The sequence below is a fragment of the Diabrotica virgifera genome, chromosome 10 (genome assembly GCF_917563875.1).
Source record: "Diabrotica virgifera virgifera chromosome 10, PGI_DIABVI_V3a".
Lineage (NCBI taxonomy): Eukaryota > Metazoa > Arthropoda > Insecta > Coleoptera > Chrysomelidae > Diabrotica > Diabrotica virgifera.
The window spans coordinates 139,914,780-139,929,949 of record NC_065452.1 but is presented as its reverse complement, the minus strand read 5'-3'; the positions used below and the strand labels follow the sequence as shown (position 1 = coordinate 139,929,949).

The window sequence follows — 15,170 nt, the reverse complement described above, 5'->3', positions numbered from 1 at the left end:
ACCAACCTCAGAGTTAGTGATGATTAGAAATCTTACCAATAATTGTCAGATTGTAAATATATTTTTCTTCAACATGCTATTTCAAGTTTTTAATTGATATTGTTAATACTGTTTCAGTCGTGTTCTACATAGATACGACCAATGTTCACAAATAGAAGCCAAACCAATCTTGAACTGGGCTTCATGGTGGCCATGAGAACTTTTGTCAGTAGAAAGTAGTTAATAAATTATTTCGAATTAGAATTAATTAATAGTTAATCCAAGGATTAACTCTAGTGATAGCAGTACAACGTGCACTGTGAGTATCATTTTAAGCTTTTTTCAACTTTCTTTATTCTTCTTCTATTATATACTTGTATGTAATCAATTTTACTTAGGAATTTTTCCTTGACTAGGACAATGGAGGAGTTGATCGAGATCGTAGCATTTTTGGGCTGTCTTGTGTGATAATATATTGTAGACTCGAATATTTGATCGAGTTTACGTTGTACTACTCCTACAATGCAGTTCACCAACCTCAGAGTTAATGATTATTAGAAATCTTACCAATAATTGTCAGATTGTAGATATGTTTTTCTTCAACATGCTGTTTCAAGTTGTTAATTCATATTTTTAATACTGTTTCAGTCGTATTCTACATATATACGAATAATGTTCACAAATAGAAACCAAACCAATCTTGAGCTGAGCTTCGTGATGGCCATGAGAACTTTTGTCAGTAGAAGGTAGTTACTTAATTATTTCGAATTAGAATTAATTAATAGTTAATCCAAGGATTAACTCTAATTATAGCAGTACAACATGCAATCTGAGTATCATTTTTAGCTCTTTTTACTTTCTTTATTCTTCTTCTATTCTATACTGGTATTTAATCAATTTTACTTGGGAATTTTTCCTTGACTAGGACAATGGAGGCGTTGATTAAAAATCGTAGGATTTTCGGGCTGTTTGATATGAGGCGGATGGCGTCAACTCGAATATTTGATCGAGTTGACGTTGTACTGCTCATACAATGCAGTTCACCAACCTCAGAGTTAATGATTATTAGAAATCTTACCAATAATTTTCAGATTGTATATATATTTTTTCTTCAACATGCTATTTCAAGGTTTTAATTGATATTTTTAATACTGTTTCAGTCGTATTCTACATAGATACGAATAATGTTCACAATTAGAAACCAAACCAATCTTGAGCTGGGCTTCATGGTAACCATGAGAACTTTTGTCAGTAGAAAGTAGTTAATTAATTATTTCGAATTTGAATTAATTAATAGTTAATCCAAGGATTAACTCTAATGATAGCAGTACAAGATGTACTGTGAGTATCATTTTTAGCTATTTTCAACTTTATTTTTTCTTCTTCTATTCTCTACTGGTATTTAATCAATTTTACTTAGGAATTTTTCCTTGACTAGGACAATGGAGGCGTTGATCAAAATCGTAGGATTTTCGGGCGGTTTGATATGAGTCAGATGGCGTCAACTCGAATATTTGATCGAGTTGACGTTGTACTGCTCGTACAATGCAGTTCACCAACCTCAGATTTAATGATTATTAGAAATCTTACCAATAATTTTTAGATTGTAGATATAATTTTTCTTCAAGATGTTATTTCAAGATTTTATTGATACTTTTAATGTTGTTGCAGTCGTATTCTGGACACAAATATTTTTCAAGATTTTTCTTTGTCTAGGAACGACAACTGGGAAATTGTGGGACGAAAAATCCAACCAGTTTAGGTGAGCTTATTAAATTTTTTATTTGCATTCTCGAAATTCTTCTGCATTAATTTATGAATACTATGTGCATCCATGTTTGTAAAAGAGAGCCCCTGGATTTTTCTTTGTCCAGAAAGGACAATTGGACAATCATCATTGTTAGTTGAATAAAATCCAACCAATTAAGGTGATCTTATTATATTTTTTATTTGAGTTGTCGGAATTTTTTTGCACAAATTTTTGAACACTATATGAACCATTTGCAGAAAAGAGAGCCCCTAGATTTTTCTTTGACTGAGAAGTACAATAATTGGACCATTGTGAAGTGAATAGAATCCAACCAATTTAGGTAAGCTTATCATTGTTTTTAGTTTAATTCTAGGAATTCTTTTGCATTTTTTTAGTAAGTACTATGTGCACCAACTGCAGAAAAGCGACCCCTGGAGTTTTCTTTGACTAGGAAGAACAATTGGACAATAATAATTGTGAGATGAATAGAGTCCAACCAATTTAGGTCAGCTGATTGTATTTTTTATTTGAATTGTCGGAATTCTTTGCATAAATTTTTGCATACTATGTGAACCATTTGCAGAAAAGAGAGCCCCTAGATTTTTCTTGGACTAGGAAGTACAATTGAACCATTGTGAAATAAATAGAATTCAACCAATTTAGGTAAGCTTATTATATTTTTTATTTGAATTTTCAGAATTCTCTTGCATTAATTTTTGAATTCTATGTGCACTATTTGCAGAAAAGAGAGCCCCTTGATTTTTCTTTGACTAGGAAGGCCAAATGAACAATTGTGAGATGAAAAGAATCCAACCAATTTAGGTGAGCTTATTATATTGGACCATTGGACCATCTGAATTTTCGGAATTCTTTTGCATTAATTTTTGGATACTATGTGCACCAATTGAAGGAAAGGGAGCCCCCGAATTTTTATTTGACTAGGAAGGACAATTTGATCATTGTGAAGTGAACAGAATCCAACCAAATTAAGGTGAGCTTATTATATTTTTTATTTGAATTCTCGGAATTCTTTTGCATTAATTTCTGAATACTCTGTGCAGAGTATTTGCAGAGAAGAGGGCCCCTAGATTTTTCTTTGACTACGAAGTACAATTGGACCATTGTAAAATGAATAGGATCCAACCAATTTAGGTAAGCTTATTACATATATTTTGTATTTGAATTCTAGGAATTCTTTTGCATTAATTTTTGAATACTATGTGCACCAGTTGAAGATAAGGGAGCCCCTGAATTTTTCTTTGACTAGGAAGGACAATTTGACTATTGTGAAATGAACAGAATCCAACCAAGTTAAGGTGAGCTTATTAAATTTTTTATTTGAAATCTCGGAATTTTTTTACATTAATTTTTGAATATTATGTGCACCATTTTCAGAAAAGAGAGCCCATGGATTTTTCTATGACTAGGAAGGGCAATAGGACAATTGTAAGATGAAAAGAATCCGACCAATTTAGGTGAGCTTATTATATTTTTTATTTGAATTCTCGGAATTCTTTCGCATTAATTTTTGAATAATATGTGCACCATTTGCAGAAAAGAGGGCGCCTAGAATTTTCTTTGACTAGGAAGTACAATTAGACCATTGTGAAAATAGAATCCAACCAATTTAGGTAAGCTTATCATATTTTTTAGTTTAATTCTAGGAATTCTTTTACATTTTTTTAGTAGGTACTATGTGCACCAATTGCAGAAAAGGGGGCCCCTGATTTTTCTTTTACTAGGAACGACAATTGGGCCATTGTAAAGTGAATAGAATCCAACCAATTTAGGTAAGCTTATTATATTTTTTTTAGGTAAGCTTATTATATTATTATGTCTTATTTGAGTACTATGTGCACCATATTTAGAAAGGAGAGCCCCTGGATTTTTCTTTGACTAAAAGGGACAGTTGGACAATAATTGTGAGATGAATAGAATCCAACCAATTTAGGTGAGCTTATTATGTTTTCATTATTCAGAGCTGCTATCAATAAAGTAACGATAGCGAATATAGGTGTATCTTGGTACTGGGGGGTTGTTACCCCCGATGATGGGTTGATTTAGTTGAAACACTAATTACCGAAATATATTTATTTAAGTCACCATGTACGACAGTAACTAGTTGGTGACGGGATGGAAAATGTCTCTACTCTAACCACGTCGGTTTCTGAATAATGAATAATCTCTTTTTTTACTTTTTACGTATATATAAATAAATCCCAATTGTTGTTATGATTTTATACTTGAATGTGACCGTGAATTACTAATAGTACATAATTGCTGACTCCGTTGTTTTCAAAACGAGTGGCCTACATTGCAGAAGAAATGTCACCAAATTACGTAATGTAAACAGTACATGTAAATAATATTTGTTTGAGACTTTTAAAAATTAAACCGATATGGATTAATCTTATTTTTTGAATGCTAATATAAATCCTGTACAGGATCGTACAGGATCGAACTTGATGTCCAACTATCGATATAGACGAAGCAACGAAGCATTAAACCTAGGAATTTTGTGCAGTAAGATGAATCGTCATGCAACTTTTTGCATTCGATTAGAGAGAGTGTCAGGCAACTTTGTGAACTAAATTCATCTAGGGCAAAAATTTTTGTGCATAAGAAAATGCATTTTAAAAGTGCATCTCAAAGAGGTGAAAATGAAAAATTTGGAACTCAGGCAATATTGATGGAAATGATTTGAATTTTTATAATCGGGGGTTTTGGGGATCGTTGAGCACGAATTTCATATCGGCGATGGTCTCCAAGGTACCTGGTGCCCACGGTAGGACTCGTCGCCTAGAGTTTTACGTTATAATCATTAAAAATCAGTAAATATCCATTACTCGGGGGGTTTTTGGGGTCGCTGGCCACGAATTTAGTGTTGGCGATGGTCTCCAAGATACCTGGTGCCCAGGGTGAAACTCGTCGACTGGAGTTTTATGTTATAATCATTCAAAATCAGTCAATAACCATTACTCTGAAGGTTTTGGGGGTCGCTGAACAAGAGTTTCATGTGGTCGATGGTCTCCAAGATACCTGGTGCCCAGGGTGGAGCTCGTCGTCTGGAGTATTATGTTATAATTATTCCAAATCATTTAAAACCATTACACTGGGGGTTTTGGCGTAGCTGAGCACGAATTTCATGACGGCGATGGTCTCCTGTATACCTGGTGCCCAGGGTGAAACTCGTCGCCTGGAGCTTTATGTTATAATCATTCAAAATCAGTCAATAACCATTACTCTGAGGATTATGGGGTCGCTGAAGAATATTTTCATGTGTTCAATGGTCTACAAGGTACCTGGTGCCCAAAATGGAACTCGTCGTCTGGAGTTTTATGTTATAATTATTACAAATCATTTAAAACCATTACTCGGGGAGTTTTGGGGGTAGCTGAACAAGAATTTCATGATGGTGATGGTCTCCAAGGTACCTGGTGCCCAGGGTGGAACTCGTCGCCTGGAGTTTTATGGTATAATCATACAAAATCAGTCAATAACCATTACAATGAAGGTTTTAGGGGTCGATGGGCACCAATTTCATGTTGACGATGGTCTTTAAGGTAGGTAAACAATAATCTAAAAAATACGTGTTAAATTAAATGTTAGTGCACGTATTCATAATCAATTTATTTGTATAATATAATGAAAAAATTAATAAAAAAGTAAAATAAAATAAAAAAATATATTTACTTACTTGAAGTTACACAAATTTCTCTCTTCCGCAATTTCGAAAACCAAAATTATCAAACAACGCAGCTATAGACTGTATATCATGAAAATTCCTTTAATACCAATCTTAAACAGCTTGATATTATAATACTATTATTTATTCTGTAATTACCAAAACTAATGAGTATAACATATATGACTTTTTCAAAACACCAACATTAAAAATTTACTTTGCTTTAAATACGGTATCACTTTTTAGATGTTTTTTTATAATTAATTAAAAAATTTTAAAAGAACAGAACTACATAAAAGTGTAGTTTGAAGGTATTCACATATATAATATGCTTTGTTTTTAAACCAGGAGCAGTACAATAAAAACCTTTTCACACCCAAAAAATTTTCACACCCAAGAAAGTCAATAGAAAAATCACCATATAGATCTTCTTTTTTGGTTGATCATATCGGCCTTCGACGGTAATCCATCAACATTATATTATACTAATACGTCGCTGAAGAGTTCTAAAAACCACTGTTTTTTATATAAAAGCAGACTAGAAATCTAAAAATTAAAATAATACCGCAGAAAGCACAAAAAATCGCTGATATAACCTAATTACCCTTGAAATGCCAATTATGTCAAAATTTCATAAATGTCATTAGTGTCAAAATTTAACGGCAACTGCTTTAAAAGCTACAAAATTTTAAAATAATTTTTAAATAGGCAATTTTTTAGGATATAATAAAAGTGTTTTAAGAAAAATTATTAATGAAAAATATATTTAGCGACCCCCAAAACACCGAAGTAATGGATATTGACTGATTTTGAATGAATATAACATAAATCTGCAGGCCACGAGTTCCACCCTAGGCACCAGGTACTTTAAAGACCATCGCCGACATAAAATTCGTACTCAGAGACCCCAAAAACCCCCCGAGTAATGGTTATTGACTGGTTTTGAATGGTTACAACATAAAACTTCAGGCGACGAGTTTCACCATGAGCACCAAGTAACTTAGAGACCATCGCCGACATAAAATTCGTACTAAGCTTCGTACCCCCAAAACTCCCAGATTAATGGTTTTTCACTGATTTTGAATAATTGGACGGCGTTATGCAGAAAGCTACCAACCCTCAATAGTGGCAAACTGAGATAATCAAGTTTACAGTTTTTATTGATTTAAAAAATCTGTAGGATATGTTGCTACTACTTTGTAACTTTTTTTGACTGTGGATAAATATTTTGGTATTTTCTACATGTTTAAATATTTTAATTGTAAATTAAAAAGATAAATGGCAAATTTTTGAGGATTGGTAGGTTTCTGCATTTTGCAAAGTGGGAAATTAATACCAACAATATTAAATAATGACAACAATAAAGTTAGAAAAATTATTTTTATTTACAGGAAAGTTAAGGATATGAATATTTAACGTATTAATTTAATAAATTTTAATATTAATCTACTTAATCCACTTCAAAATCTAGATCTTCAACATTGATATTGTAACCCTCAACATCTTCAGTTACATTGGCACCCTGCAAATTTTGATAAAATGTCAATGCATCAGCAGGAATAAGGTGCATCATTTCCTTTAACGTTTGTAATTTCGCCTTAGCGATACGCTTTCCGTTAGGCCACAGTGTTATTAAATCGCTAAAGATTTTTTCGTTAGCAGTTCTACCTCGAGAATATTTTTTGATAGAAATTTTTTGATACGGTTGTGAAAAAACGTGTTGTTGTATCATTAGCCGAAATGGGTCAGACTTTTCTATTTTGATTGACCTAATCTTCAACCAATTAATTTTTTCTTTATCTTCGGTCACTTTGCGATTAGTAATTTTTTTCTCAATGTTTATTATGCCTAAAAAATCTTCGACGTGCATTTGGGTTACCTACTACCAATGGTCTCTGCCTTCTGCAAGAACACATTACCTCGGTATAGTCATTTGGGGTATATAATCTTTGCTGTCGTTTATGAGCCGACTCAATATCACTGAAATCAGTGTTGTTGGGCAAAAAACTATGACCAGAACAGATATATTTTACGGTAATTCTTTCTAGGTTTGTGCGTGTCCCATGCAAAATTGATTTAAGCATAACTATTAACGTAATATTTCGATTTTTCCCACCGCAAGAATCACACCAAAGCGTAAGATGTTTGACTTCTGGAGTTAATTTAGTTGTAACATGTTTTATAAGGCAAGAGTCTATTTCTTGGGCGCCCCTTCCAGCTGAACCTTCTACCCAACCGTAGCAGTATCCTCTATTTTCTTTAGCACTGTGTATTCCTGCATTATACACCCACAACTGACGCTTATAAAATACGATGTCTGTAGGTATTCTGGAAAGCGGTGGGATTTTTTCCAAGTCAAAACTTAAACACTCTTGATCTGTTTGTTCAGTCGCTATCTTGAAATCATCTCTTCTCATTTTCTGTGTCTCCTCTGCAACTTGAAAATGCTTCATATGTTCCTGCTTGAACTCTTCTTTCTTTTTTCTTCATCCTTTTCATTCTACTTTCATTTTAAAAGTATCGCAAACATTGCAGGTGTCTTTTTTTAATGGCTTTATTTTCAAATTAAATTTCGTGTAGAATATGTTCTTGTATGACATTAAGCTTACGGGATTGGTTTCTTCCTGCTTGTACATGTCATACATTTGTTGTGGTGGTAAATATTTCGCCTCTGTTTGTTCCCGACGGTAGTGTGAAATATATTTAGGTATTTTATTAATATGACTAACAACTGCATGAATTCGTTCACCTCTAATTTGTTTTTGCCTCCCTGCTTTAAACCTCTTTGATCACTAATAGGAGCCAGACCATGAAATTTCTTTAAAGCAGTGTTTACTCTAAATGTAGTTACCTTTAGAGTATTTATAAACATTTCTCTACACATTTTTGTGTCCTTTATTTTATAAATTCGAGAGAATTTCCTTTTTTCAATATTTCTACCATAAGATCTTTTTTCAATCTCGGATACACTAGCAGCAATAAAATTAGTTTGAGCATTATATGCATTTAGCGACCAAAACCTCCCAAATTCATATTTTTGACTTTCAACTTCAATGCTGGATTAACTTCTTGGATAGCATCGACTTGGGGATCGTTATCTGCAACAACATGGACGGGAATATTTTTGTCACTGATACCTTCAGGTTGGTCTATTTCTATTTCTGATAAAGAATCTCCCTGTTTAACTTCTTAATGGGATCTGCCACTAAGTCATCACTATCTTCTATAAAATTTTCCTCTGAAATATTATCGCATATATTAAATGTAGAAACACCAACAGATGTAAGAGTTGTTAGAACATTATTTTCAGAGACTGTGCCTTCAGTTTAGTAAGCTGTATTGCAAGAGCAGCCTTTAAAATCCTAACACTTCGATTACTGTACATTATGATAAATAAAAAGTGTACTTTCAACCACTTTTTCACTGTATTCAAAGTTCTTTTTAACTATCTAGACAATCAAGACCACTACTAAAACACATTAAACACGCTGGTAATCCAGCAAACCACACGCAAAACAATACATAAAATTATTAGGTTAGGTTATTATAACTGTAGAGTTGTAGAGCCCAATATTTGCAGAAAGCTATCAACCCACTTGTATGCAAGTGGCGCTTTATTAAAATTCTACCAAGTGGGTTGGAAGGTTTCTGTAAATTAAAAGTATACTACCAAGTGGGTTGGTAGGTTTGTGCAAATTAGAATATCAGATAAATTTAGTATGTGGCTTAGCATTCTTATAGTTTTATAGGTTATATATTAATCTAGAGGTGGTAGCTTTTTACAGAATGCAGAACTCGTATTTTTTTGTCCAAATATGCATCCAACTCAATATCTGATACATTGAGGGTTGGTAGCTTTCTGCATAACACCGTCCAATTATGACATAAAACTCCAGGCGACGAGTTGCACCCTGGAAACCAGGTACCTTGGAGACCACCGCCAACATTAAATTGTGCTTAGCGACTCCAAAAACCCCCCGAGTAATGGTTATCGACTGATTTTGAATGGTTATTCAACCCTTGGCACCAGGTACTTTGGGCACCATCGCCGACATAAAATTCGTACTCAGGGACCCTCAAAACCACCAGGGTAATAGTTTTTGACTAATTTTGAATAAGTATAACTAAAAACTCCTGGCGACGAGTTAAACTTTAGGCACCAGGTATCTTGGAGACCATCGCCGACATTAAATTCGTGGTCAGCGACCCCAAAAAACGCCGTGTAATGGATATTGACTGATTTTTAATTATTATAACATAAAACTCCAGGCGACGAGTTCCCCACTGGGCACCAGGTACCTTGGAGACCATCGTCGACATGAAATTCGTACTCAGCGACCCCCAAAACCACTAGAGTAATAGTTTTTGGCTAATTTTGGATAATTATAACTAAAAACTCTAGGCGACGAGTTCCACCCTGGGCACCAGGTATCTTGGATGCCATCACCAACAATAAATTCATGGCCGGCGACCCCAAAAAACCCCCGACTAATGGATATTGACTGATTTTTACTGATTATAAGATAAAACTCTAGGCGACGAGTTCCACCGTGGGCACCAGGTACCTTGGAGACCATCGCCGATATGAAATTCGTGCTCAGCGATCCCCAAACCTCCGAGTATAAAAATTCAACTCATTTCCGTCAATATTTCCCAAGTTCTAAATTTTTATTTTCACCTCTTCGAGATGCACTTTTAAAACGCATTATGCACAAAAATTTTTGCCCTAGATGAACCTGACACTCTCTCTAATCGAATGCAAAAAGTTCCATGACGATTCATCTTACTGCACAAAATTCTTGGGTTTTGGGCTTTTTAGTGCTTCGTTGCTTCGTCTAATAATGGTCATGGAACTAGAAGAAGAAGAAAATAGAAAATCTACATATTTAGTTAACCCGCCATTACACGCGCTATGAGGGAATCCCTCACCATATTTGTTTATAACCAATGAAATTGTGTAAACTAATACGACAACCTTAAGCACCCAGGAATGCCTTTAGCATGGTTCATGAGAGGGTATGAAAAAGTTATAGAATATTTCAGGCGGTCAGTGTGCTGTGTGATAGTTGAAAGAAGAGATATCACTCTTCAAGTGAGGGAATTCCTCACTGCGCGTGCAATCACAGTGAAATCACGTTTCTATTATCTCAAAGAAACTTTGCAGGTTTTTATTTAATATTTAGGTAGGTTTAATTAAAATATTATTGTTTGAATTAGTTAAGGAACAGTGGCACACCGAGGGGGGGGGGGGTTGGGGGTTAAAATCCCACCCAGAGCATATAGAAATATATATAAAAGAAAGTAGGAAAATGTAACTTGTCTTTCACAAATAACACAAAAAACTTTCGGTGCCCAAGCACACCCCCCTCCCCCCAGAGGAAAGTTCTAGGTGCGCCACTGGTTAAGAACCCATTTTTAAATTTACCTATTCTAATAGGGAAATAAGCCACAATTCAACTTGAAAAATTGATTTTATTGACGTTTCGAATTCCACCTCGGACGTCGTTATCAAAATACAAAATATTAAGTAGAGCGTCGATAATCCGAACCCTGGTAATCCGAACGATCGCTAATCCGAACGAAAAAAAAATTATAAAGTTAAAAAATATGATCACGGACCGAATTTTTGGATTTAATATGACAATATGGGCAAAATATGACAGCGGATTTTTGTTTTGTTAATGCAGAAATACATACAATTTATAATGGGTGTTTTATTCCTTGTATCTAAAACGTATATATTTACAATATGTACTATGTTTATGAGCTTTGTATGTATTTTGAACATATGTTCGATAATCCGAACAATTTGATAATCCGAACTACCCCTGTACCAATTAGTTCGGATTATCGACGCTCTACTGTAGTTAATTACATAAATGCAACAAAGAAATAGCTTCAGAACAGTTGTTAATTTTAATTTGTATTTTTAGTAAAATGAATTCGCGTAAAGAACGTTAATTTCTTCAGTGGCCTGCTGAAATTGAAAATTAAGAAAACTTGCTTTTGATTTATATTATTTTTACTTTTGTTTTGTTAAATTAATAAAAAAAAATTGGTTTACGAGACTTTCTATAATATGTGAGTACAAACCATTTTATATTTGTACATGTTGACATTCATTCTTCCTCGAAATAAGTCGAATTTATGAAGGTGAGGGCGACGCTCATACGCGTGCAACCACGTCACAATAGAAGACGCGTGTAACGGCGGGTTAATAACAGGGGTAAGACGTAATTAAGAGGCACAATTCTAGAAGGAATAGAAATTGAGAAAAGCGCTAACATCAGCGTAAGTCAGCGTGCATGCACCATTTACTGAACTGATCGCGGTTTGGTGGATGCGCCCCATAAAAAACATGGGGCGCGTCCTCCAAATAGCAAGGGCCCAAAGAGCTCAGACGGTAGCATGCCTGACTTCCACGCAGGTAGGCCGTGGTTCGATTCCCAGCGCCGCGCCGCCCGGCGAGAACATCTAGACATTTTTAAAATGTCTATAGTTCCCAGGTCGACCCAGCCTGAATAAAAATGAGTACCTTGGGTAAAACCAGGGGTAATAATAGGCGGTTGAAGCGTAGCTCTGGCCCCGTTACCTTCCTTGTATACCGTAGGTCCTAGATATAGCAAGTGTATAGAAAACCAACACACACCAACAGATATCTCAATTACAAGTCAAATCACAACATCAACGTTAAAAAGGGAATCATTAAATCCTTATATGATAGAGCCAAAATTACTTGTTCTAACGAAAATTCATTTTTAGAAGAAAAACAATTGTTAACATCTGTTTTATTAAAAAATGATTATCCTTTATCGTTTATAAATAAGGAATTGTCAAGATTGGATCGAATGGAACAGAACAACTTAGAACGGGATCCTACAACATTCACCAGAAATAATACGAGGAAAATATCAATACCATATACAGGGTGGTTCATCTTATTCGCCTCGGTCTCTGTACGGAAAACCACTTGATATTTTAAAAAAATTTCTTCACAGAAATATACAGGGCCTTTAATACTACAACCTAAAAATAATGTGAATTATACAGGGTGTTCTAAAAAAGAGTGGTATATCAAAGTTATATTTTTTCTTATGGAATGCCCTATATCTGATGACATTATTGAATTGACCTTAAAAAATAAGCTATACTTTCATAAGGGTTCCCTATACCTAAATACAGGGTGTTTTGATTTATTTCGATTTTTATAAAAATGTAAGGTTTTAGAAAAAAATAAATATCTACGAATCTAAGAAGCAGTAACAAATTCTTTCTTGGATCTTAATAATAGACTATTTAGCATACTTAAACAGATGCTTATTGCAACAAAATTTCTTACAGGGTGGTCAAAATATGAGATTGTTCTATTAACAAATTCAAGCTGTAATAACTTACTTATTTTAAATGGAACACCCTGTATCTTACTAGTCTATGGCGTAGAAAATTTGCTTAGCTTTCAATTTGTATTAGGGTTTCCTATACCTATCTTTTTACAGGGTGGTCAAAATATTAGATTTTTCTATTAACAAATTCAAGCTGTAATAACTTACTTATTTTAAATGGAACACCCTGTAGCTTACTAGTCTGTCGAGTAGAAAGTTTACTTAGCTTTCAATTCTTATTAGGGTTTCCTGTACCTATCTCCCTTCATTTTTTAAATATTTAAAGATTTCCTAATTTGTAAGCTTTAAAAATTTGAATTACATAAGTACCTATGTCGTGTTTATGTACAACACATCACCAACACCGGCAATATACTTAGAGAAGATACTGTCATTAATAATAAAATTTTCATTGTTATCATGTAATCACACAGAGTGTTGTATTATTTTAGTTGATTTTGGCCTACATGTGAAATTGAATAATATGTTTATTTTAAACTGGTTACCCTATATTAGACGCCGTATTCTGGAAGATATTTAAATTATATTTCATTCCGTATAAGTATTTTCCATATCTTAACCCAACGGTTATTAAGTAAATTTAAGAACGCCACTTTTTGTTTGAATCTTTAAATCGCAATTACAAACAATTAAATGCAATGGCTACTTTGACGAAAACGAGCCTATTGTACAAAAATATGTAAAAATGGGTATTTACAGATTAACATGGAAATTTATATTTACAGAATAACATGTGTATTGAGAATGTTAACATGGAATTGAAGAGATTTTAAATATCTTCCATTATAAAGAATAGAATATCGAGTATGTCATTTAAAATAAGAACACTCTGTGTGATTAAATGATAAAAATGTGAATTTTATTAATGAAACTATCTTGACTAAGATATTTAAGTATATTGCCGGTGTTGGTGATGTGTTGTACATAACCACGACATAGGTACTTAATTCTAATTTTTAAAGCTTACAAATTAGGAAATCTTTAAATATTTAAAAGATGCAGCTAGATAGGTAAAGGAAACCCTAATAAGAATTGAAAGCTAAGTAAATTTACTACTCGATAGACTAGTAAGATACAGGGTGTTCCATTTAAAATAAGTAAGATATTACAGCTTGAATTTGTTAATAGAACAATCTAATATTTTGACCACCCTGTAAAAAGATAGGTATAGGAAACCCTAACACAAATTGAAAGCTAAGTAAATTTTCTACGCGATAGACTAGTAAGATACAGGGTGTTCCATTTAAAATAAGTAAGTTATTACAGCTTGAATTTGTTAATAGAACAATCTCATATTTTGACCACCCTGTAAGAAATTTTGTTGCAATAAGCATCTGTTTAAGTATGCTAAATAGTCTATTATTAAGATCCAAGAAAGAATTTGTTACTGCTTCTTAGATTCGTAGATATTTATTTTTTTCTAAAACCTTACATTTTTATAAAAATCGAAATAAATCAAAACACCCTGTATTTAGGTATAGGGAACCCTTATGAAAGTATAGCTTATTTTTTAAGGTCAATTCAATAATGTCATCAGATATAGGGCATTCCATAAGAAAAAATATAACTTTGATATACCACTCTTTTTTGGAACACCCTGTATAATTCACATTATTTTTAGGTTGTAGTATTAAAGGCCCTGTATATTTCTGTGAAGAAGTTTTTTTAAAATATCAAGTGGTTTTCCGTACAGAGACCGAGGCGAATAAGATGAACCACCCTGTATAAAAGGACTATCCGAGAAACTTAAAACAATAGGAAATAAATTCAACATTTCAACAACATTCAAAACAACAAACACATTGAGATCTATTCTATCTAAAACTAAACCTAACAATGATCAAGAAAGAACAAAGAATTGCATTTATAAAATACCTTGTGAATGCGAACAATTTTATTTAGGTGAGACATCAAGACCATTAGACGTTAGAATAAGTGAACATCAATCTTATATTAAAAATAGAGAATTTGAGAGATCTCAAATATGTCAACACGCATGGGATAATGAACATAGAGTTCAGTGGAGAGATTCAAGTATAGTCCTGAAAGAATCAGATAGTAAAAAGAGAAAAATCAAAGAAGCGGCTCTAATTATGCTAAATGAAACCAATTGTGTCGCAAATTCCTCGGTAGAATGCAGTAGGATGTGGTTACCCATACTTAAAGAGGAAGTCAATAGAAAGAAAATACCAAGACTAGTAAGTCAATAATATCGAGCTAGTACATATTTTATATTTTAGTATTACATACTTATATATCTAGTATTATTAATATTATTTATAATTTAAACATGTTACAAGTCAGAATTTGGTATTATTTTTTGAGAGTAAATTAATGTAAGACTAAATACTTA

General features: G+C 33.4%; 1 protein-coding gene across 1 annotated transcript in view; it reads left to right on the top strand.

The window, feature by feature from the left end:
* The first annotated feature begins 11,772 nt into the window (after positions 1 to 11,772).
* Positions 11,773 to 15,170, top strand: part of LOC126893157 (uncharacterized) — a 183,734-nt gene continuing 180,336 nt past the window's right edge. Inside the window, exon 1 of the mRNA XM_050663109.1 lies at positions 11,773 to 11,841. Coding sequence (XP_050519066.1) covers positions 11,773 to 11,841 — 69 coding nt within the window. The remainder of the gene's footprint in view (positions 11,842 to 15,170) is intronic.